Genomic DNA, 19,044 nt, shown 5'->3' on the forward strand with positions numbered 1-19,044 from the left:
TGTGGGATCCTAACCGGGCCAGGCACCAATCTGGTGTCCCTTGCATTGCAAGGTGGATTCTTAGCCACCAGGGAAACCCAGGACTATAATTCTTACATGTACCACATCTGAATATACCCAAAGCTTTCTCATGTACATGATCTCATCACTGAGAAGTGAACTGGGCATTTTAACATGTAGTGAAACAGTGTGGAGACAGTGTCTTGCCCAATGTCATAAAAGTGGCAAACCAAAGAGAATCTAGGATATCTATCTGATGCTGACTTTGAGAGCTATTAGTTTGGTTCTAATCCACTACTTAAGAACTCCTGCTTCAAAAGATTCTCCACAGCATACATGAATCTCAAAATAATTATGCTGAAAGACTTCCCACACACAAAAAAGTTACAATTATATAAAATAAATTATAGAAAATGAAAACTAATGTATTTTTTGAGAGATAAACAAGGCTCAGAAATTGCTTGTACTAGCAATTCTAGTAATAATAATTGGTGGTGCCAAGCTATAAATCTAGTTCTGCCAGATTCCAAAACCTGAGTCTGTGCCACAAGACCTCAATGTCAACTACATGCACCATAACAAAATTAGAAAAAATAAGTACTCGGTTTCCAGTATTAGAATATTTCTGTCCTAATACTAAATGTTAGTGATGAAATATCTAAAACATAATTTACTTTTAAAACATATAAAGAAGCAAAAAGATTAGGCCTGTCAAGCAAACAAAATTAATGTCATAACTAACAGCCACCTCACAAAGAAACAATATGAGCAAGGAAATAAAGTTAACAGAATCCATGTTTCAAATTATCAAACAAACATCCCATATCCCACTGCACTATTATTACAAGTGATCAACCCATTTCAGAATATAAAAACTAGTCACAAAAACTTTTAAGTAAATCCTTGCATCCTGGGAAGCAATATTAGCCTCTTATGTCTTATATAAGAAAAAGTTCTCAGAAAATAATAGCTAAAAATTGAGTGGTTATTTTGAATTAAACATGGTATCATTCACTTATCATATACTATTTCATTTAAAACTCAATGATTTTATGATTATTTCAATATGCAGGATAAACATTTGATAAAATACAATACCTGTTTATGATATAAACTCTCAGAAACTAGGAATAGGAATCTCCTTCATAAAATAAATGATACATACATCACATACACTCAAAGACTGTCACATGATTTCATTCTGAAATTAAGAGGAGGATGTCAATTATTCAACACTGTACCTGAGGTCCTAGCCAGTGCAATAAGACATGAAAGAGAATCAAAAAGTGTACAGTTCAGAAAACCATAATTCACATTGTCTATATTAACAGACAACATGACTGTGTATATAGAAAACTCTAATCTACAAACTACTAGAAATAAGTGAATGTAATTAGATTTCCAGATTCAAAGTCAATATACAGCAATCAACTATTGCTATGTATCAGGAAAAAAGTTAAAAATTAAATTTAAAAAAACCATTTACCTTATTTGAGAAATCACAAACACTGGGACATAAACCTAATAAAAGATATACAAAAACCTCTATATTAAAAACTAAAAAACAGGGACTTCCCTGGTGGGTCCAGTGGTTAAGAACCTGCCTGGCAATGCAGGGGACAGAGGTTTGACCCCTGGTCAGGAAACTAAGATCCCACGTGCCGCAGAGCAACTAAGTCTGTCTGACAACTACTGAGCCCACACACTGGAGTCTGCATGCTACAACCAAAGAGCCCACAAGCTGCAACCAGAGAGTCCATGTGCCACAATGAAAGACCCTGCATGAAGCCACGAAGATCTGCGTATCGCAACAGGACAACACAGTCAAATAAATCTTTCTTTAAAATAGCATCTAAAAAACACTGATAAGGGAAAGTAAAAGAAACATTAAATAAAATGAAAGACATTTTGTGGTTATGAGACTCAATATTGTTAAGATGTTAATTCTCTCCAATTCAATGCAATGCTAAATCTAATTTGATAAATAAATTAAAAGCTCAGCAAGATAATTTTGTATGTGGAAACTGATAGTTTTCCAAATTTACATAGAAATGAAAAGAATAGCCAAGATAATCTTGAAGAACAAAGTCAGAAAAGTTATACTACAAGACAAAAAGATTTTTATAAAGCTACAGTAATAAGAACAGTACATTACTGACACAAGGATAAACAAAGGGGCTAACAGAACAGTCCAGAAATAAACCAACACACACACAGTCACATGATTTATGACAAAAACATCACTGCCACTCCATGGAAAAAGGTAGGTCTTTTTAATAATGGTGTTGGAAAACAACTGTACATCCTTATAGAAAAAGAGAATCTTAACCTCTTCCTCACACCAAGCACAGTCAGTCTAAGATGGGTCACAAACATAAATACGATGGGCAAAACTATAAACCTTCCAGAAGAAAACACAAGAGTATCTCCAGGACCTCAGAGTAGTTAATTTCTTAATGGGACACAAAAGCAGTACCTACATTAGAAAAATATTGGTAGATCAGACTTTATTAAAATTAAGAACGGCTATTTAACAAAAAGCATCATTAAGAAAGCGAATAAGCAATGCACAGACTAGGAGAAATTGTTACACACACACACACATATACACATATAACTAAGGACTCAGACTGAAAATATGTGAAGAATTCTTATAAAGCAATAAGAAAAAAGACAACTAACTTTTGAAAAATAGGTAAAGGTCTTGAACAGGCACTTCACCAGGAAAATATCCAAATGGGCAATAAATATATGAAAATGTATTCAGTATTATTATTCATCAGAGAAGAAAAAAACGTAAGATAGTACCAAACCACCAGAAAGGCAAAAATTAAAATGACTGAAATCATGAAGAGTACAGAGAAGGGAGTGGACATATGTATGCCTATGGCTGATTCATGCTGATACATGGCAGAAACTACCACAATATTGTGAAGTAATTATCCTCCAATTAGTGAGCCACCTGGGGTTGGTGAAGGTTCTTAAGATGGCTGGATGGAAACTTGCTCTAAAAGCCACTGACTAGATAGCTTTTGGGGAGATCATCCCCTGAAACCAGAAGGCCGTGGCTAACTCCTTGAAGTCCTGGAATAAGACCCTCACTTCCAGGTTGGCTACTCTGCCTGAGAAGCCACCTGCCATCGACTGGGCTTACTACAAGGCAAACGTGGCAAAAGCTAGCTTGGTGGATGACTTTGAGAAGAAGTTTAATGCCCTAAAGGTTCCTCTGCTGTGCTTAGTTGCTCAGTCCAGCTCTTTGCAATCCCATGGATTGCAGCCTGCCAGACTCCGCTGTCCATGGGGATTCTCCAGGCAAGAATACTGGAGTTGCCATGCCCTCCTCCAGGGGAGCTTCCTAACCCAGGGATCGAACTCAGGTCTCCAGCATTGCTCGTGGACTCTACCCACTGAGCCACCAGGGGAAGCCCAAGAATACTGGAGTCGGTAGCCGATCCCTTCTCCAGGGGATCTTCCTGACTCAGGAATCGAACCAGGGTCTCTTGCATTGCAGGCAGATTCTTTACCAGCTGAGATACCAAGGAAGTCCAAAGGTTCCTATATCAGAGGATAAACACACTGCCCAGGTGGACGCTAAAGAAAAGAAGACGTGAAAAGCTGTGCTGAGTTTTGTCTCTCTCAAAGACGAGGATTCAGGACTATGAGAAAAAGTTGGAGAAGATGAAGAACATAATTCCATTTGATCAGCTGACCACTAAGGACTTGAATGAAGTCTCTCCAGAAACCAAATTAGACAAGAAGTACTCCTACTGGCCTCACAAGTCAATTGAGAATTTATAAACTTGAGTCTGGGAGAAAGCTCTGGCCCTTGAATTATAAATTGTGTACATTAAAAATAATAACATAGAGAAGGCATAGAGAAGTCCCTCCGGCCATTGTGTTGTACTATTGGGTAGAGAGACGGAGTTGTAAATCTCAGAGTGAGGTTCTACCTACCCGAGGCCGCTGATGTGCGGAGACCCCGGGGGAAGCCACCATCACCATGTCTGACCAGGAAGCAAAACCTTCGAGGACTTGGGGGATAAGGAAGGAGAATATATTAAACTCAGAGTCATTGGACAGGATAGCAGTGAGATTCACTTCAAAGAGAAAATGACAACACATCTCAAGAAACTCAAAGAATCATACTGTCAAAGACAGAGAGTTCCCATGAATTCACTCAGGTTTCTCTTTGAAGGTCAGAGAATTGCTGATAATCACACTCCAGAAGAACTCGGAATGGAGGAAGATGTGATTGTAGTTTATCAAGAACAAACAGGGGGTCATTCAACGGTATAGATATTCTTTTGTATTTTTTTTCCCTTTAATCCTTTTTTTTAAAAATAGTTCTTTTGTAATGTGGTGTTCAAAACAGAATTGAAAACTAGCACCCCATCTCTTTAAAACATCTGGTAATTTGAATTCTAGTGTCCATTATTCATTATTGTTTCTTTTCATTGTGTTGATTTTTGGTGATCAAACCTCAGCCCCCTCTCCTTTTAAAAAATTACAGGTGTGCATAGAGATTCCACCTTTCCCAGGACTATGCATTTGCAGGCTTGTGATAAATAAGATCGACTAATGCAAGTGTTCCTAATGAATTTCCAATTGGCCCTGAAGTTCTATCATGTGATTGCTTCACTCCTGGACTATGAATTTCAGTGGGAGATGGAAGTTTTTTGGAAAACAGAACTGTGGAAAATGACCTTTCCTTAACTTGAAGCTACTTTTAAAATCTGAGGGTCTGAACCAAAAGAAGAGGAATATCCAGTTGGAGTCAAAATGACAGAGAATAATGACTAACTCCAGAGATGGCTCCACTGAAGAGAAGCATTTTAAGATGAAAGAAAAATCTTGTCAGAAGATCCCAGAAAAGATCTAGTTTTCCTTAGCAGTTAAAAGTTATTCGTGCAGAACACTGCTCTTTTTTACTTTATTTATCCTTTTTGGCCGGGATATGGGTTTAAATAGACAGTCTCTGTACCAGTTTCACTAAAATAAACAAAATATTTGTAAAAACCATAAAAAATAAAAATAACAACATAGTAAAAATATGATGCTTCAATTAAAAGTTTAAAAAAATAAAAATAAGGAAGGGATGTTATAATCACATACTATGATTTTTGTTTTATTTCTTGCATATCTATTAAATTGTGACTTGTGTATTATTCTGTTTATATTATGCAGTCAACTTAATCTAAAATATTGCTTTGCCTTAAAATACTATGTCTAATATTAATAATAGATCTTTTGTTTATTAGTTATATGCCCTAACTTATTTTCTTTTATCCATGCTATATGTTTGTGGTTGAGGTATTTCTTTAGTGAATTCCTACAGTTGTTTAATAATGAAAAATGTATTACATATATTTCCTTTCATTAAAGCATCACAAAATACCTTAAAAAAATATGTGTGCAGAGAAGAGTTAACATAGCAGGCCTCAGATTACTCTCCTCAGAAAGGCCTGTTTGCAAAGTTGGCTGGCTTGGCTGGCTTCTGGAAACAGGGATTTTGGCAGAGTCCCACCATATTCAAAACTGATAAACACGGTTTATTATGCCTGGTGGCTCAGTGGTGAAGAATCCTCCTGCAATGCAGGAGACACAGGAGACCCGGGTTTGATTCCTGGGTTGGGAAGATCCCCTGGAGAAAGAAATGGCAACTCATTCCAGTATTCTTGCCTGGGATATCACATGGATAGAGGAGCCTGGTGGGCTACAATCCATGGGGTCACTAAAGTCAGACATGATTTAGAGACTAAACAACAACATGCCTAAATTTTGTGCACACAATATAGTTTATGCTAAACATCTACTTTCCTTCTGGGAATCTGGAATTTTGGCACATGCTAGGCAGAAGGTGCCATGTGACCAGCCCCAATAAAAACCCTGACCACTGAGCCCCTGACAAGTTTCCCTGGTAGACAACATTTACACGTGGTCACAACCAATTGCTAGAGTTAAGTGCATCTTGTTTGACTATACTGCAAGGAGACCCTTGGAAGCTTGTGCTTGATATCCTCTGAAATTTGTCCCATGTGCCATTTCCTTTCTTCTGATTTTGCTTTGCATCCCTTTGCTGTATTAAGTTACAGCTGTGAGCATGATTATATGCTGAGTCCTTTAAGTCCTCCCTAGTGGCTCAGAGGTTAGAGTGTCTGCCTGGAATGCAGGAGACCTGGGTTCAATCCCTGGGTTCAATCCCTGGGTCGGGAAGATCCCCTGGAGAAGTAAATGGCAACCCGCTCCAGTACTCTTGCCTGGAGAACCCCATGGACAGAGAGGAGCCTGGTAGGCTACAGTCCATGGGGTCGCAAAGAGTCGGACACGACTGAGTGACTTTGCTTCACTTTACCTCACTTCATAAGTCCTCCCAACAAATCGTGAAACCTGGGAGTGGTGCTGGGACCCCTGACAAACCAATTATAAGTGATTATGTGGCATAAACCACAATTATTTTGTACTGTTGGAGGGAATATAAATTAATTCAACCACTTTGGGAGACTGTTTAGCAATATCTACTGAAATTCAAACATATTGCTACCACATGGCCCAACAATTCTACTCTTAAGAATATATCCAAAAGAAATATTCAACTTATAAGAATGTTCATTTATTTATAATGACTTTAGCTATAAACAACTCAAATTCCATCAACAGGTGAATGAAAAAAGTGAAAGTCACTGAGTCGTGTCCAACTCTTTGTGACACCATGGACTGTAGCCCACCAGGTTCCTCTTTCCATGGAATTCACCAGGCAAGAATTCTGGAGTGGGTTGCCATTTCCTTCTCCAGGGGTTCTTCCCAACCCAGGGATCAAACCCAGGTCACCCACATTGCAGGCAGACGCTTTATCAACTGAGCCACCAGGGAAGCCAACAGGCGAATGAATAAACAATATACTGTAAGAATTGAGTGGCATATTCACAGAATAGTATAAAGTAATAAAACATGCACAAATATTGATTCATGTCATGACATGGATGAATCTCACAGATGGTAGTTAAAAATGGACAACACAAGTGTACACAATTCCATTTATACACAAAGAGCAAGCAAAGTATGATTCCATTGATGATATTCAAAAACTGGTAAAACTAACCTATGCTGATAAAAGTTATAAAAACAGTTAACCTGGAGGGGAATACTAGGCTATGGCATTCCATACATCTGGCTATTTAAATTTTAGGAAATTATATTAAATAAAAAATTCAGTTTCTCAGTTGCACTAGCCACATTTCAAGTACTCAACAGCTACATATAGATAGATAATGGCTATAGTACTGGATAGCACAAAATACTCATGTTCATCTTCAAAGAAAGTTCTATTGATCATTGCTATTCTAGAATGATGAGAATTTTCTGTATCTTGATATGAGTAGTAGTTAAATGGGTCTCTAAATATGAAAAAACTCAAACTATTTACTTGAAGTTTGTGCACTTTAGTTATAATTTATAACTCAATAGGTAAGTAAATAGACACATTTTTAAAATAACTAGGAGAAAACATATACAATGTATTAACAGATTATTTATATTTAAAATATAAAAGACTCATATAAATCAATAAGAATAGAACATCAACCTAAAAGAAAAATGGAATACAACTTACAGGGAAGAATAGCTGTAAACATATTAAAAAGACACTAAGGTTCATCAAAAATCAGAGAAATACAATCTAGAACATTGAGATACCACTTCTGCCCATCATATTTGCAAAAGCTTTTATGACTGGTAATGTCAGTTTTTTATAAAAAATTAAAAGATGAATACAAGTAACATGAGCTCAAGAAATGTACCATACAATTTTGCTACTAAAATCCTATAGTCCCAAGACAGTGGCTGGCATATACTATGTACTCAACACATATATATGGAAGGAAGTGTGAAAAGAAAGTTGGGGAGATAGTGGTATTCCCTTATTCCTATACTCATCAATGATGGGGTATAAAGTAGGTACAGCCCTTTTGAAGAGGAATTTTATATCTTATATATTTATTTATATAGAAATTCCATATCTCCCTTGGAGAAACACTCATATGTGAAATAGATAATACTGAAAAACAAGAATTTATACTGTAGCATGATAATAGCAATAAGCTTCAAATAACATTATGCATTAAGAGAGGAAGAGTTAAACTATGGCTCTTCCAATGCTATGGAATATTATACAACAATTAAAGAGATGAAGTAGATCCATATGTAATGACATGAAGAGATCTCAAGCTTTTAGGTTAAAAAGCTACATATCAATACACAGATTTTTAAAAATCCACACAACTATGTACCATATGCATACGTGTTCATACATCAATGCATAGAAATAGGTATAAAAAACTATAACCCAAACCAATAATAATGGTTATTTCTACAGATAACTGGAATTAATGGGTGGTGACTTTCACTTTTTCTAGATTCAGATTTTCACAATAAAATGTACTTATTACCTATGCAAAAAAACCCCAAAAAACCCCCAAACCATTGCTCTTCCTTAGGTCTTGAGCTGTTGCTATTCCATTTCCTAATGGTATAAAATGTGTTCAAACTACATATTGAACAGATAAGAACTAATTACATAAATCAAGCATTTTTACTTTTGTTCTTCCCACCAATATTTCTGGGTTTTGTTTTTTTTTAAACACCCAAAGAACTAACAGGTCACTGTATACATGATGAAGTACTATCTACTGAAACTTCAAAACATTTCTCAGCTGCACAAATAGTAGACCTAAAAACCCCAATAGTTTATTTAGATTTCAAATCTATAGATCTTTAGACACAGACTATTTAAAGAAGTGTCTTTATCCAAAGTAATCATCTCCTACTAGGATAAAGTTATATAAGCAACAACAACAATACAACTTAAAGAACCAGTCCCCGTCCCACCTGGGTCACTGGAATGTAGAGAGGTTCTCCATTATGCAGCAGTGTGAGTTTCCCATGCTGATGGAGTCGTCCTTCAGGCTTTAAACTTGCCATCTCCTTAGGTCCTCCTTTCTTGCCACTCTCTTGTCCATTTCCCTTAAGTTCTTCAGTATCACTTAGGCATTCGAAAAACTCTTCCTCGCTGTCACTCCAAGAATCCCATGATTTTCCCACCTCTCCTTTGTCCTTATCTGCCTCTCTCAAATTATCTGGCCCCAGCTGATCTCCAGATTTTCCAGCATCCCCTGAATATGTATTAGTCACATTATCTGAAGGACTTGTCTTTCTCCCCTCATCACGTGCCTTCTTTCTTTCAATACAACAATTTAACATCTTAAGAAAACAGAAACAAAATTATTTATTATTTTATTATTATATTTATTATTATGTATGAATTGTTAGTCAGACATGCATGGGTCCCAGCCATATCCTGGACAGTTATTTTTCCTTCCCCTTCCTGGACACTGGTGATCAGAACATACCCAGAGACCCTGGCTTTTGTGGTCAACGATCCCTAAGTTACCAGCCTTATTAGGAGTAAGCTAGACAAAAACTGCCAGCACAGGTGCACCAAGACCTAAAAGGTGACTCAAAGTAATAACCCAGGGCTCATTACACTGTGTTTGTAATAAACCAGCATTGCAGTTTTTGCCTGCCCTCTGTGGGTTTTGCTTGGGTGCTTATGGGTAAACACCTGTACACAAGGATACAAGTTATATAAGCTAAAGCTGTCAATCAACTTATCAAATAACACAAGACACAGGAAGAGAATTTCCACCACTCTGAAAAACCAACCCTACCCCCACTTCAGGGCAGTTTCTGGTTTCTAGACTGCCTATTCTCATCCTTTCATGGGAGCTTATGTTCTCTTTGCTTAATAAAACTGCTGCTGCTTAAAACTGCTCTTTATCTCTAGAATGAATTTTTCCCTTTGCAAGGACAAGGACTGAGGAAACTGCTGTTTCACCAGTGACAGTTACAGTAAAAATTTATCCAGTGCCTGAATATTTTCTTTTCAGTCTCCACCCTTTCCCTGGACCTTGGTGTGAATGACAGTGACTTAAGTAACCTATAATGAAATGAAATGAAATAACCTGTAATGAAAACAGCTTATAATCTATTATTATATTTAATGTCAGAATAACTTGACCTAACCACTGTCACAAATTATATACTGCCACTGGGAAATTTTTACCTGTAGCTTCTGATGTAGTAAACAGCATCTCAGATCTGGGGGTCCACTTGCTAATCTATTAAATAAAGGAGTAGAAAAAAGCTTATCAGTAGAATTGCTTCAGATATGCATATTTTTATACCACCATATATTTAAACCACATAGATAAGAGAGCAAAACTAGACTTCTACAAATTAGGCAACTTAGATGGAGCAAATAAAATTAAAAGATCACAATTTATTTCATTCTCCTAGTCCATAATTTACCAACAGCAAGTACAATAGACAAAACGCAACAGCAAAGTAGTGACAGCTCTCAAGCTAACAGAAACTTTAAAAATTTAAGGCCTTGAAATCCACCCTAGGAAGTAGCTAGCATGCAGTCTTTCAAACACTACAAAGGAAGTTATACTATTTATTCAGTTCTCAATCATTATGGTAGATTCTCAATATAAAATCCATTGATCTCCACCTCTCTTTTGCTGAAGGGAGCCTGGATTTCCTCTACTCTAAATGAGGTGGTTCCCAGTAATTAGCCAAAAGAGAATCCAGTTAAGTAGAGGCTGGCAAATGACTTAGGAGTAAACATTTTTGGATCAGTTACCATTTTGTATTACCAATATCATGATTCTCTCCCCTTAGTTTGAGTAGGATGGACAAATGAACAGTAATCTATACAGTATCAACATATATGCTAAACTCTTTAAATGAAATGTCAACATAAGCTATATAAAAAAATTATAGGTAATATTTAACACCCAAACTTCTGAACTCTTAAGATGTTTTCCCTCCAATTAAACTACTGTTAACATTTTGTTATATTTCTTTCCAATTATTTTTCTATACATATTTCTATATATATTCTCTATATTTTCTAATATTCTCTATCAGCAATGAACAGAAATCATATCCTAAGTTTCTTATCATTTTCTTGGGGCAGATTTCCTATAAGAGGAGAATTATAATGAGTCAGAAGTCAAATTTTGTGAAGAAATAAAAATACTATCTCTACAACCGGGAACTGAAATTATTACCCTGGAATCAGAAAGTTGTTTTCCCATCTGAAACGCATTTCAAGAACAAATTCCTGCCAGAGATGTGCCACTCCTTTCAGTCCTCCATGGTAGAAATTGATCATACAAAGACACAAAGCCAACTTGTATGTTAAACTATCAGACGGTGCAGATTTGAACTGATTGTAGAGATTCTAAATTTAACAAAATAGAAACAAACAAAACTTGTTAACAATATATTTACATGTATAATCAGAAACTGTGTAGGTAGAGATTTTAACATCTGAAATTAATCAGTCTTCTATCAAATGTCTAAAACATTATTGCCTCAATTTTTCTTAGGCAGCTCCATGTTTTCACGATCTCTACAAGGATCAAAATGTGACACTATATTTTAGTGAGGCTAAAGGTACAGCTTTAAGTTTCTTCTGTGAAATCTTTAAGATATACTCTAAATTTATGTGTTATATCATGAAATCACTTCCTAACAGTATTGTTAACAATTTGATATATCTCTACACCAGTCATTTAAACTTATCTCTCAATTTATCAAAGACTTCAAAAAGGAAAACATGAAAATTTTACTTCATTTTACATGTTACTCTATTAAAGAATTTTCTACTCTCTGTCTAGTTTTGAAATACAAAGAAGAATCTATTGCAAAACATAAATTTGATGACTTATGAAAAATTTAAAGTGAAGGATATCCTACAATTCATACACAGTATATTTTTTCATTATTTCCAGAAAACTTCTTTTACCCAAAATATGTACCTATGTTAACGTTCTATAGTAGGTCACTGAATGGAGGCCATGATGGTCACTCAAGTTTTCCTAAGGTGATTTTTACAATAAAAAGATCCTTATTTCATAACAGAGAAAGTTTTATAGTGAATGCTAGAAAATTATCATGTTTTCCTCATCCAAGTCTTTGTTAAACTGAGGATGAGCTTAAATGACAGGTATAGAGACATAAAACTGTTTACAGTAGTCATTGCTGTGAGGTAGATCTCATGACTGTTGCTAGAAATATAGCAAAATCCCTAGAAATTCAATGCATTTAAAATATTTAACATTAATTAACTTACATATTCTTCACTCTCTAGTGGAGGATTACTATTGTCTGTTGAAGAAGTCCCATCTAATGGTTTCTCAGAAGCAGCATCAGGGAATAAGAACTTAGGGGAAAGAAAGAAAATAATCACATTTTCAATGAAATTTATTACTTTGCAGACTTTTGTAACTCTTATAAACACCATTTGACATTTTAACACTTGTGTTTTTAAAACAATGAGAATGCTCTTACTGTATTGGCCAGTTGGTTCTACACTATCTCAATTATTTTCTATTTTTCTCCAAAAAACAGAGTGACTAGTCAATTTTAAAATCAGATTTTTCTTAAATGTAACCACCAGGTTCTGTGAATTATGTAGTTCACAAAATGCAAAACCAGAATCTGTGCACTATGATTTCAGGCTCATCCAAGGTCATTAAATTTTTTTAAAGTGTTATTATTAAATAGATAAAATTACAAAAGAAAAATTTTAAACACCCAAACACTTGTGAGGCTCCATGGAGAAATACAACCCACAGGTTTTCATATACGAAATGCTACAAGTATGACATTAAAGACCCATAATTTTATCTTACGAGATACTTACAGAAAGTGGGAAGCAGACTAAACCTGTAATGACTGATGTATCTTTTCTACATGATTTCTGTTAATACATGTGAGGATTTATGTGAGGGTGAGGGTGCATATGTGAGGGTGTGCAGAGTGGTTAAAAAAAATTGCAGTGCATACAACTGAGCTACATAATTGGAATAAAATCTCTTAAGGATATATCCTTAAGAAGGGGCCTTCTCTACAGAAATTTATTTTCAATCCTTTAATCACTAATCTCCCCAAGTGTTTTGTGGTACCGCTGACATGTAATTCCTTTGCATACTTTGCCATGTACTACAGAACTGAACAGAACATGCTCAAGAGATTTTTCCAATGGTTGTGTATGGATGTTAGAGCTGGACTGTGAAGAAAGCTGAGCGCCAAAGAATTGATGCTTTTGAACTGTGGTGTTAGAGAAGACTCTTGAGAGTCCCTTCAACTGCAAGGAGATCTAACCAGTCCATCCTAAAGAAGATCAGTCCTGGGTGTTCACTGGAAGGACTGATGCTAAAGCTGAAACTCCAATACTCCGGCCACCTCATGCAAAGAGTTGACTCACTAGAAAAGACCCTGAGGCTGGGAGGGATTGGGGGCAGGCGAAGGGGACGACAGAGGATGAGATGGCTGGATGGCATCACCGACTCGATGGACATGAGTTTGGGTGAACTCCAGGAGTTGGTGATGGACAGGGAGGCCTGGCGGGCTGCGATTCATGGGGTCGCAAAGAGTCGGACATGACTGACCCACTGAACTGAAATGAACTGAACAGAACACGTTGAAGAGATTTTTCTTCTTAAGGAGAGGAACAACCAAGTGTCAACATCCACTAGTAAGCACATTTATACACAGTATCCTATTTTCATACCACTACGTGAGCTATGTATCAGTGCCCACATCTCTTACAAATAAACAAACTAAAAATCTGGCTAAAAAGTCTTGCTCAGATAAATAGCAGGGCTAAAATTAACTTGAAGTTTTCAAGTCCTATATTCTTTTCATTGCACTACTCTTAAAGCTTTTTCCCAAGAATGTCTTAATGCACAAGCTGTCAGAAGTAAGACTGTAACTACAATTATAGTAAGAATAGCTATGATTTAGCAAAGTTCTATTAAATACCAGTGTAACAGAAGGTCCTTTAATGCATCCAACAACTTCACAGGCTTTTATTAGATTCACTTCAGATGAAGAAACTGAAGTTAAATGGCTTGTTCAAAGTCAAACAACAAATCAGGATTAACCTTGGTGTGTATGGTCCCTGGGCTGGACCTGTTCCACCAACCTATACCTAGGAGACACCCTAGCCCCTTCTAGTACTTGCTACAAAGTTTTCAAGAATACCATTTTGATCATGTCAACCTCCTGCTTAAAGTGGCATTAAACTGTAAGATGAAGTCCCATGCTTCAGCAAGCACTTCACCAGCTACTCTTCAGTCTCATCCCTGACCCCTCTCTGGGAAGTACCCTGCAATCTACCAGATTATCCGACATGCTCTCTCAGGCCTCTGCAATTCGTCCACTTCTAAACATTCATCCATTTATGACTAGCTCAACTGTCCCCTCTTTGTGAAGCTCTCCCTGATTCCCACTGCTCAGACAGACAGATGCACCCCTCTGCTGTGTTCTCACAGGCCCTTTGCCAGAATTCTTACATGTAACATGGTATTATAATTACTGTTCACTTTTCTTATTCCCACTACACCACCGGCAACTCTGAATGTGGAGATTGTGTTTTACTCATTTTATAGCCCCATCTAGTACCTACCACACAGACAGGACTGAATAGATAATAAATGAGTGCACATACAGACACAAAAAAACATTACATTTAGTTACCAAAAGAATAGTATTGAGGACATCATTATTCAGTGGTGATTCTTCCACACCTCTGTGTTTCCGTATTTTCTTCTTTGCAGTGTGCACCATGTTAGAGACTGATAATTTATGAATTGGAACCGGTGCAGGCTCTGTCAACTTTGACAAAGCATGAGTTATATCAGCAATTTCTATAAAAAGAATAGAAATGAATACATATTACATCATCAACCTTAGCAGGTTAAAGTGATGAATAAACTGATGACTGTACAGAATACTTTAGTCACTCTTTTCATCAGTGACTTTTCATTAATACGCATGTTCAGCTTTATATAGATGCATGATTAACAAAGGTGTAACAATTTCTGCCCAGGAACTTCAAAAATAAACCTCTAAAACTCTGTTTTTAAAAATATCTTACATTTTCTTATTAATCACACAATGTTTTAAGCTCAGGGTATAGCCAAGAGAAAATGGTAGCTGTTTAGTTCATCAAAACGTGATTCCCTAATATAACCTGAATGAGAAAAATAGATGAAGAGCTGCTGGAAAATGTGTGAAAGAGTTAGACATTTGAAAATAACTTTAAAAAAGAGAAAAAGTTAAGTCACCTCTCCCTTCTTCCTCAAATGTGGATCGTCCAAGAATCTCATCAGTTGACTCCTTTCGACGGCAAATTTTAAAAAATTCAGTGACAAAATCACCTACACAAAAAAAATGTTACTCATTTTTGAAATGTAACTGAAAGAAGTCAGTCCTATACATAAATATACATGTCTTTTCACAAAAGCTATTAACTAACATATTGCTTTCCTGGTGGTTCAGATGGTAGAGTCTGTGGTGCGGGAGATCTGAGTTCAACCCCTGAGTCGGGAAGATCTCCTGGAGAAGGAAATAGCAACCCACTCCAGTATTCTTGCCTGGAAAATCCCATGGATGGAGGAGCCTGGCAGGGTATAGTCCATAGCATCGCAGAGTCAGACATGACTGAGCGACTTCACTTTCAACATATGGCAGAAAAAAAAAAAAACATTCAAGGGAACTCTACTCAGTGCTCTTCACTGACCTAAGTAGGAAAGAAATTTTAAAAGAGATGTATGTAGACATGTAACTGATTCACTATGCTATAACAGAAACACATTATAAAGCAACTATATTCTAATAGAAAGTTAAAAAAAAAAACAAAACTGAACTCTTGCATGATCTGCCTGCCCTTCCAGTCAAGAGACTGATGTCTGAGCAGGGCCATGAGATTAGTCTTGACCCAGTATTAAAAAAAAATGAGAGACATCTGCCACTCTTGTTGCAATTCTGGTCATAAAAATGCATTAAGTTTGACATTAAAAAAAAAAAGAAAGAAAAAGAACCATTCAGTTTCTTCACCCAATGCAAAAACTTAATCCCATTTCAAAGGTAGCCTTGCTTTTACTTCCCCTCTATGTCCCAGGTTATTAAAAGTTTTTTCTTATAATTCCCTCTAGAATGAAAGGAAAAATAATTGGACATAGTACTATTAAGCACTTACTATTGGCCTGAATAAGATAAATAGTATCTTTTCTCATGCAGTTGGTGGATCTAGGATTTAAAACAAGGTCTATCCAACTCTAAAACATTTCCTATCAACCCTCTACCTACCTCCCAATGTTCTTATTGTTTTAGTCACCAAGTTGTGTCTGACTCTCTGCAACCTCCTGGAAAGCCTGCCAGGCTCCTCTGCTCATGGAATTTCCTAGGCATGAATACTGGTGTGTAGCCATTTATTCTCCAGGGCATCTTCCCAACCCAGGGATCAAACTCACGTCTTCAGCGTCTCCTGCATTGGCTGGCAGATTCTTTACCACTGAGCCACCAGGGAAGCCTCACTACTTCCCTATACCTCAAGACAAAGATGGCAGGAATTTTACCTTATATACGTAAATGCTAATTAGCATTTAATGAATAACATGATGAATGATACAGAGCTCAGGAAAAAAAGCTTTATGGAAATACCCCAAAACTATCAATAAATATTTAGTAATAACTCCATCAGCTGAATGGCAACGTATTACACTGTATGAAATAAATGTGGCATGCATGAACACAGAAATGGAGAAAATAATTTTCACATCCACTAAATATGAGAAAAAGACTGTATAGAGATGGGTTCAGAAGACTTCATGAAAGAGACATTATCTACAAAAGCAGGAAGAGAAAGATAATTCTAGATATGGGATATAATAATTATGACCTGAAGAGTGAATGACAGTTTTAAAAGTATTTTTATAATGTTATAACATTTCTATAATGTTACAGAAATGTTCTATGTTTTAAATGTTATACAAATACATTTCTATAATGTTATATCAGGGTTTCCCTGATAGCTCAGTTGGTAAAGAATCTGCCTGCAATGCAGGAGACCCTGGTTTGATCCCTGGGTCAGGAAGATCTGCTGGAGAAGGGATAGGCTACCCATTCCAGAAGTCTTGGGCTTCCCTTGTGGCTCAGCTGGAAAAGAATCTGCTTGCAATGCAGGAGACCTGGGTTCGATCCCTGGGTTGGGAAGATTCTCTGGAGAAGGGAAAGGCTACCCACTCCAGTATTGGCCTGGTGAATTCAATGGACTGTATAGACCATGGGGTTGCAAAGAGTCACACACGACTGAGTGACTTTCACTTTCACATACTGTTATTTCACTTCAAATATCCCTATGACATATACAAGATTATTTACACCTCTTCCTCTATCAGAAAATATATCTGCAGATACAGTACAGAGCCCTACAGAAAGGCTCTAATAAGATCATAAAATTCAGTGTTCATCCTTGTCATATACTGCAAGCATATAGGGATGACAAAAGACAAAAAGGGGTTCCACTAACCAGAATGGAAGAAGCAGAGTATGCCACAGAAGGAAAAAACAAAGTGACATAAAGCATTAGGAAAATAAAACTCAGATCCTGGGAAAACATAAGAGAATTTTGAGGTGTAGACTGGTTAAAACTAAATGACAAGAAAGTCTGCCAGTATTTTTTAAGAATAACCAGAAGGAGTCACTGCTGTTGACAAAGATTAATTTTTAATGATGTTAACTGAGGAGGTCACAATGTAAAAAACTTAAAAAAAATTTTCAGATAGGTGAAATAAAGTATAAAGAATACATCCAATGTTCCTGATCTGGAGAATAGACAAATACGTGGTATTTCGGGAAAGGAACATAAATATCTTACCTAGTAAACACTGAGGATTATCAGCTTTTCGAACTCTAACAGACCAATGGGGAGCCTGCATAGGATCCAAATCACTAAAATGCAAAATGATAAACACAAGATCCTACTTACAGCAATCTGCAAAGTTCATAAATTTATCAAAATGCAGTCTTAATGAAAACATTATATAGAAGGACAAGCAATCCATTTTGCCTCCCTTAAACTTATTGCTATTCACATGCAGAAGACCATTTAGATGAGTTTTTAAAAATAAAACCTTAAGACAAAATTCTTAAGACAAAAAAGTACAAAAGGAAAAACCAAAATCAGAACAAACTAATCAAAAAGCATAAAAATGATTCTGATCAGGTAACATATAATGATAACCTAATGAGAATATTTTAGAAATAAATAAAACAAAATGAGAAACAAGCAAAAATGTACAATAATCCTAATCTGTTTTTTATTACAGTATTTATTAATAAAAAGAAAACTATAAAAATTTGCACAAGATCAAGTACCCCATTTTCTCAGTTAAACAGATTATGCTGCATTCGCTTAATGGGATATTATGCAGTACTTTACAAATTGACAACACAGATCTACATCTATTTAATGAATAACTGTATTTATGAATAAAGCAAATTAATACATAAATTTATACTTTAAAAAGAAATACCCTTAAATGCTAACTGGTTATTTTTTAAGTAACAGAATTGTAGGTAATCTTTCTTCTTTATACCCATCTAAATTATCTGATTTTAAAAGCCTGTGTTACTTTTACCATCAGAAAATCGAACACATTTATTTTAACTATTTTTTTTAAAGTGTCCTATTTCTCACTGTTTTGCATCAAGCATGAGAAGATACCAAAATTACATTCCTCTTTCCCCACATTCTTCTGGGATAGGGCTCGCTGCAATTTTTTTTTTTTTTTTTGGGTTTCTTCATATTTATGACAGACACATTCTTTCCCTCTAGGGTTTTAGTGGAAATTAAATGACATAATGCAAGGGAAATTGTTCAGTCCAGGTTTTGACCTAATCAAGGCAGTTAATAAAGGACTGAGATCATTCCCCACCCCAGCGATCAGGTTCTTCTGTTCAATTGTTCCATTACACCAACTAGCTCAGTGATACCAACGAGCTCATCTGTTTTCAAAACTTTGTTCTCCTCCTGGAGTTCTTGGAAGCCATGCTGTTTAGTCCAGTGGTCTTGAAGCTTTACTCAGCCACTATTCTAGCCAGATTATGTGCTAATAAAGGAATCCCTGC

At 36.2% G+C, this 19,044-nt stretch overlaps 1 protein-coding gene and 2 pseudogenes across 2 annotated transcripts in view; 2 read left to right on the forward strand and 1 right to left on the reverse strand.

The window, feature by feature from the left end:
- RAB3GAP1 (RAB3 GTPase activating protein catalytic subunit 1) overlaps positions 1-19,044 on the reverse strand; it is a 122,884-nt gene that overhangs the window by 22,930 nt on the left and 80,910 nt on the right. For both annotated transcript variants that reach the window (XM_069577717.1, XM_069577716.1), the window contains 7 exons: positions 17,792-17,865; positions 15,198-15,290; positions 14,608-14,777; positions 12,197-12,286; positions 11,130-11,302; positions 10,118-10,172; positions 8,884-9,255 (listed from right to left, as the gene is read on the reverse strand). In XM_069577717.1, the coding sequence (XP_069433818.1) occupies positions 8,884-9,255; positions 10,118-10,172; positions 11,130-11,302; positions 12,197-12,286; positions 14,608-14,777; positions 15,198-15,290; positions 17,792-17,865 (1,027 nt within the window). The remainder of the gene's footprint in view (positions 1-8,883; positions 9,256-10,117; positions 10,173-11,129; positions 11,303-12,196; positions 12,287-14,607; positions 14,778-15,197; positions 15,291-17,791; positions 17,866-19,044) is intronic.
- On the forward strand, positions 2,987-3,798 carry LOC138434689 (ATP synthase subunit d, mitochondrial-like; annotated as a pseudogene).
- Positions 3,950-4,296, forward strand: LOC138434008 (small ubiquitin-related modifier 1-like; annotated as a pseudogene).

Source organism: Ovis canadensis, chromosome 2 (genome assembly GCF_042477335.2).
Source record: "Ovis canadensis isolate MfBH-ARS-UI-01 breed Bighorn chromosome 2, ARS-UI_OviCan_v2, whole genome shotgun sequence".
Classification (NCBI taxonomy): Eukaryota; Metazoa; Chordata; class Mammalia; order Artiodactyla; family Bovidae; genus Ovis; species Ovis canadensis.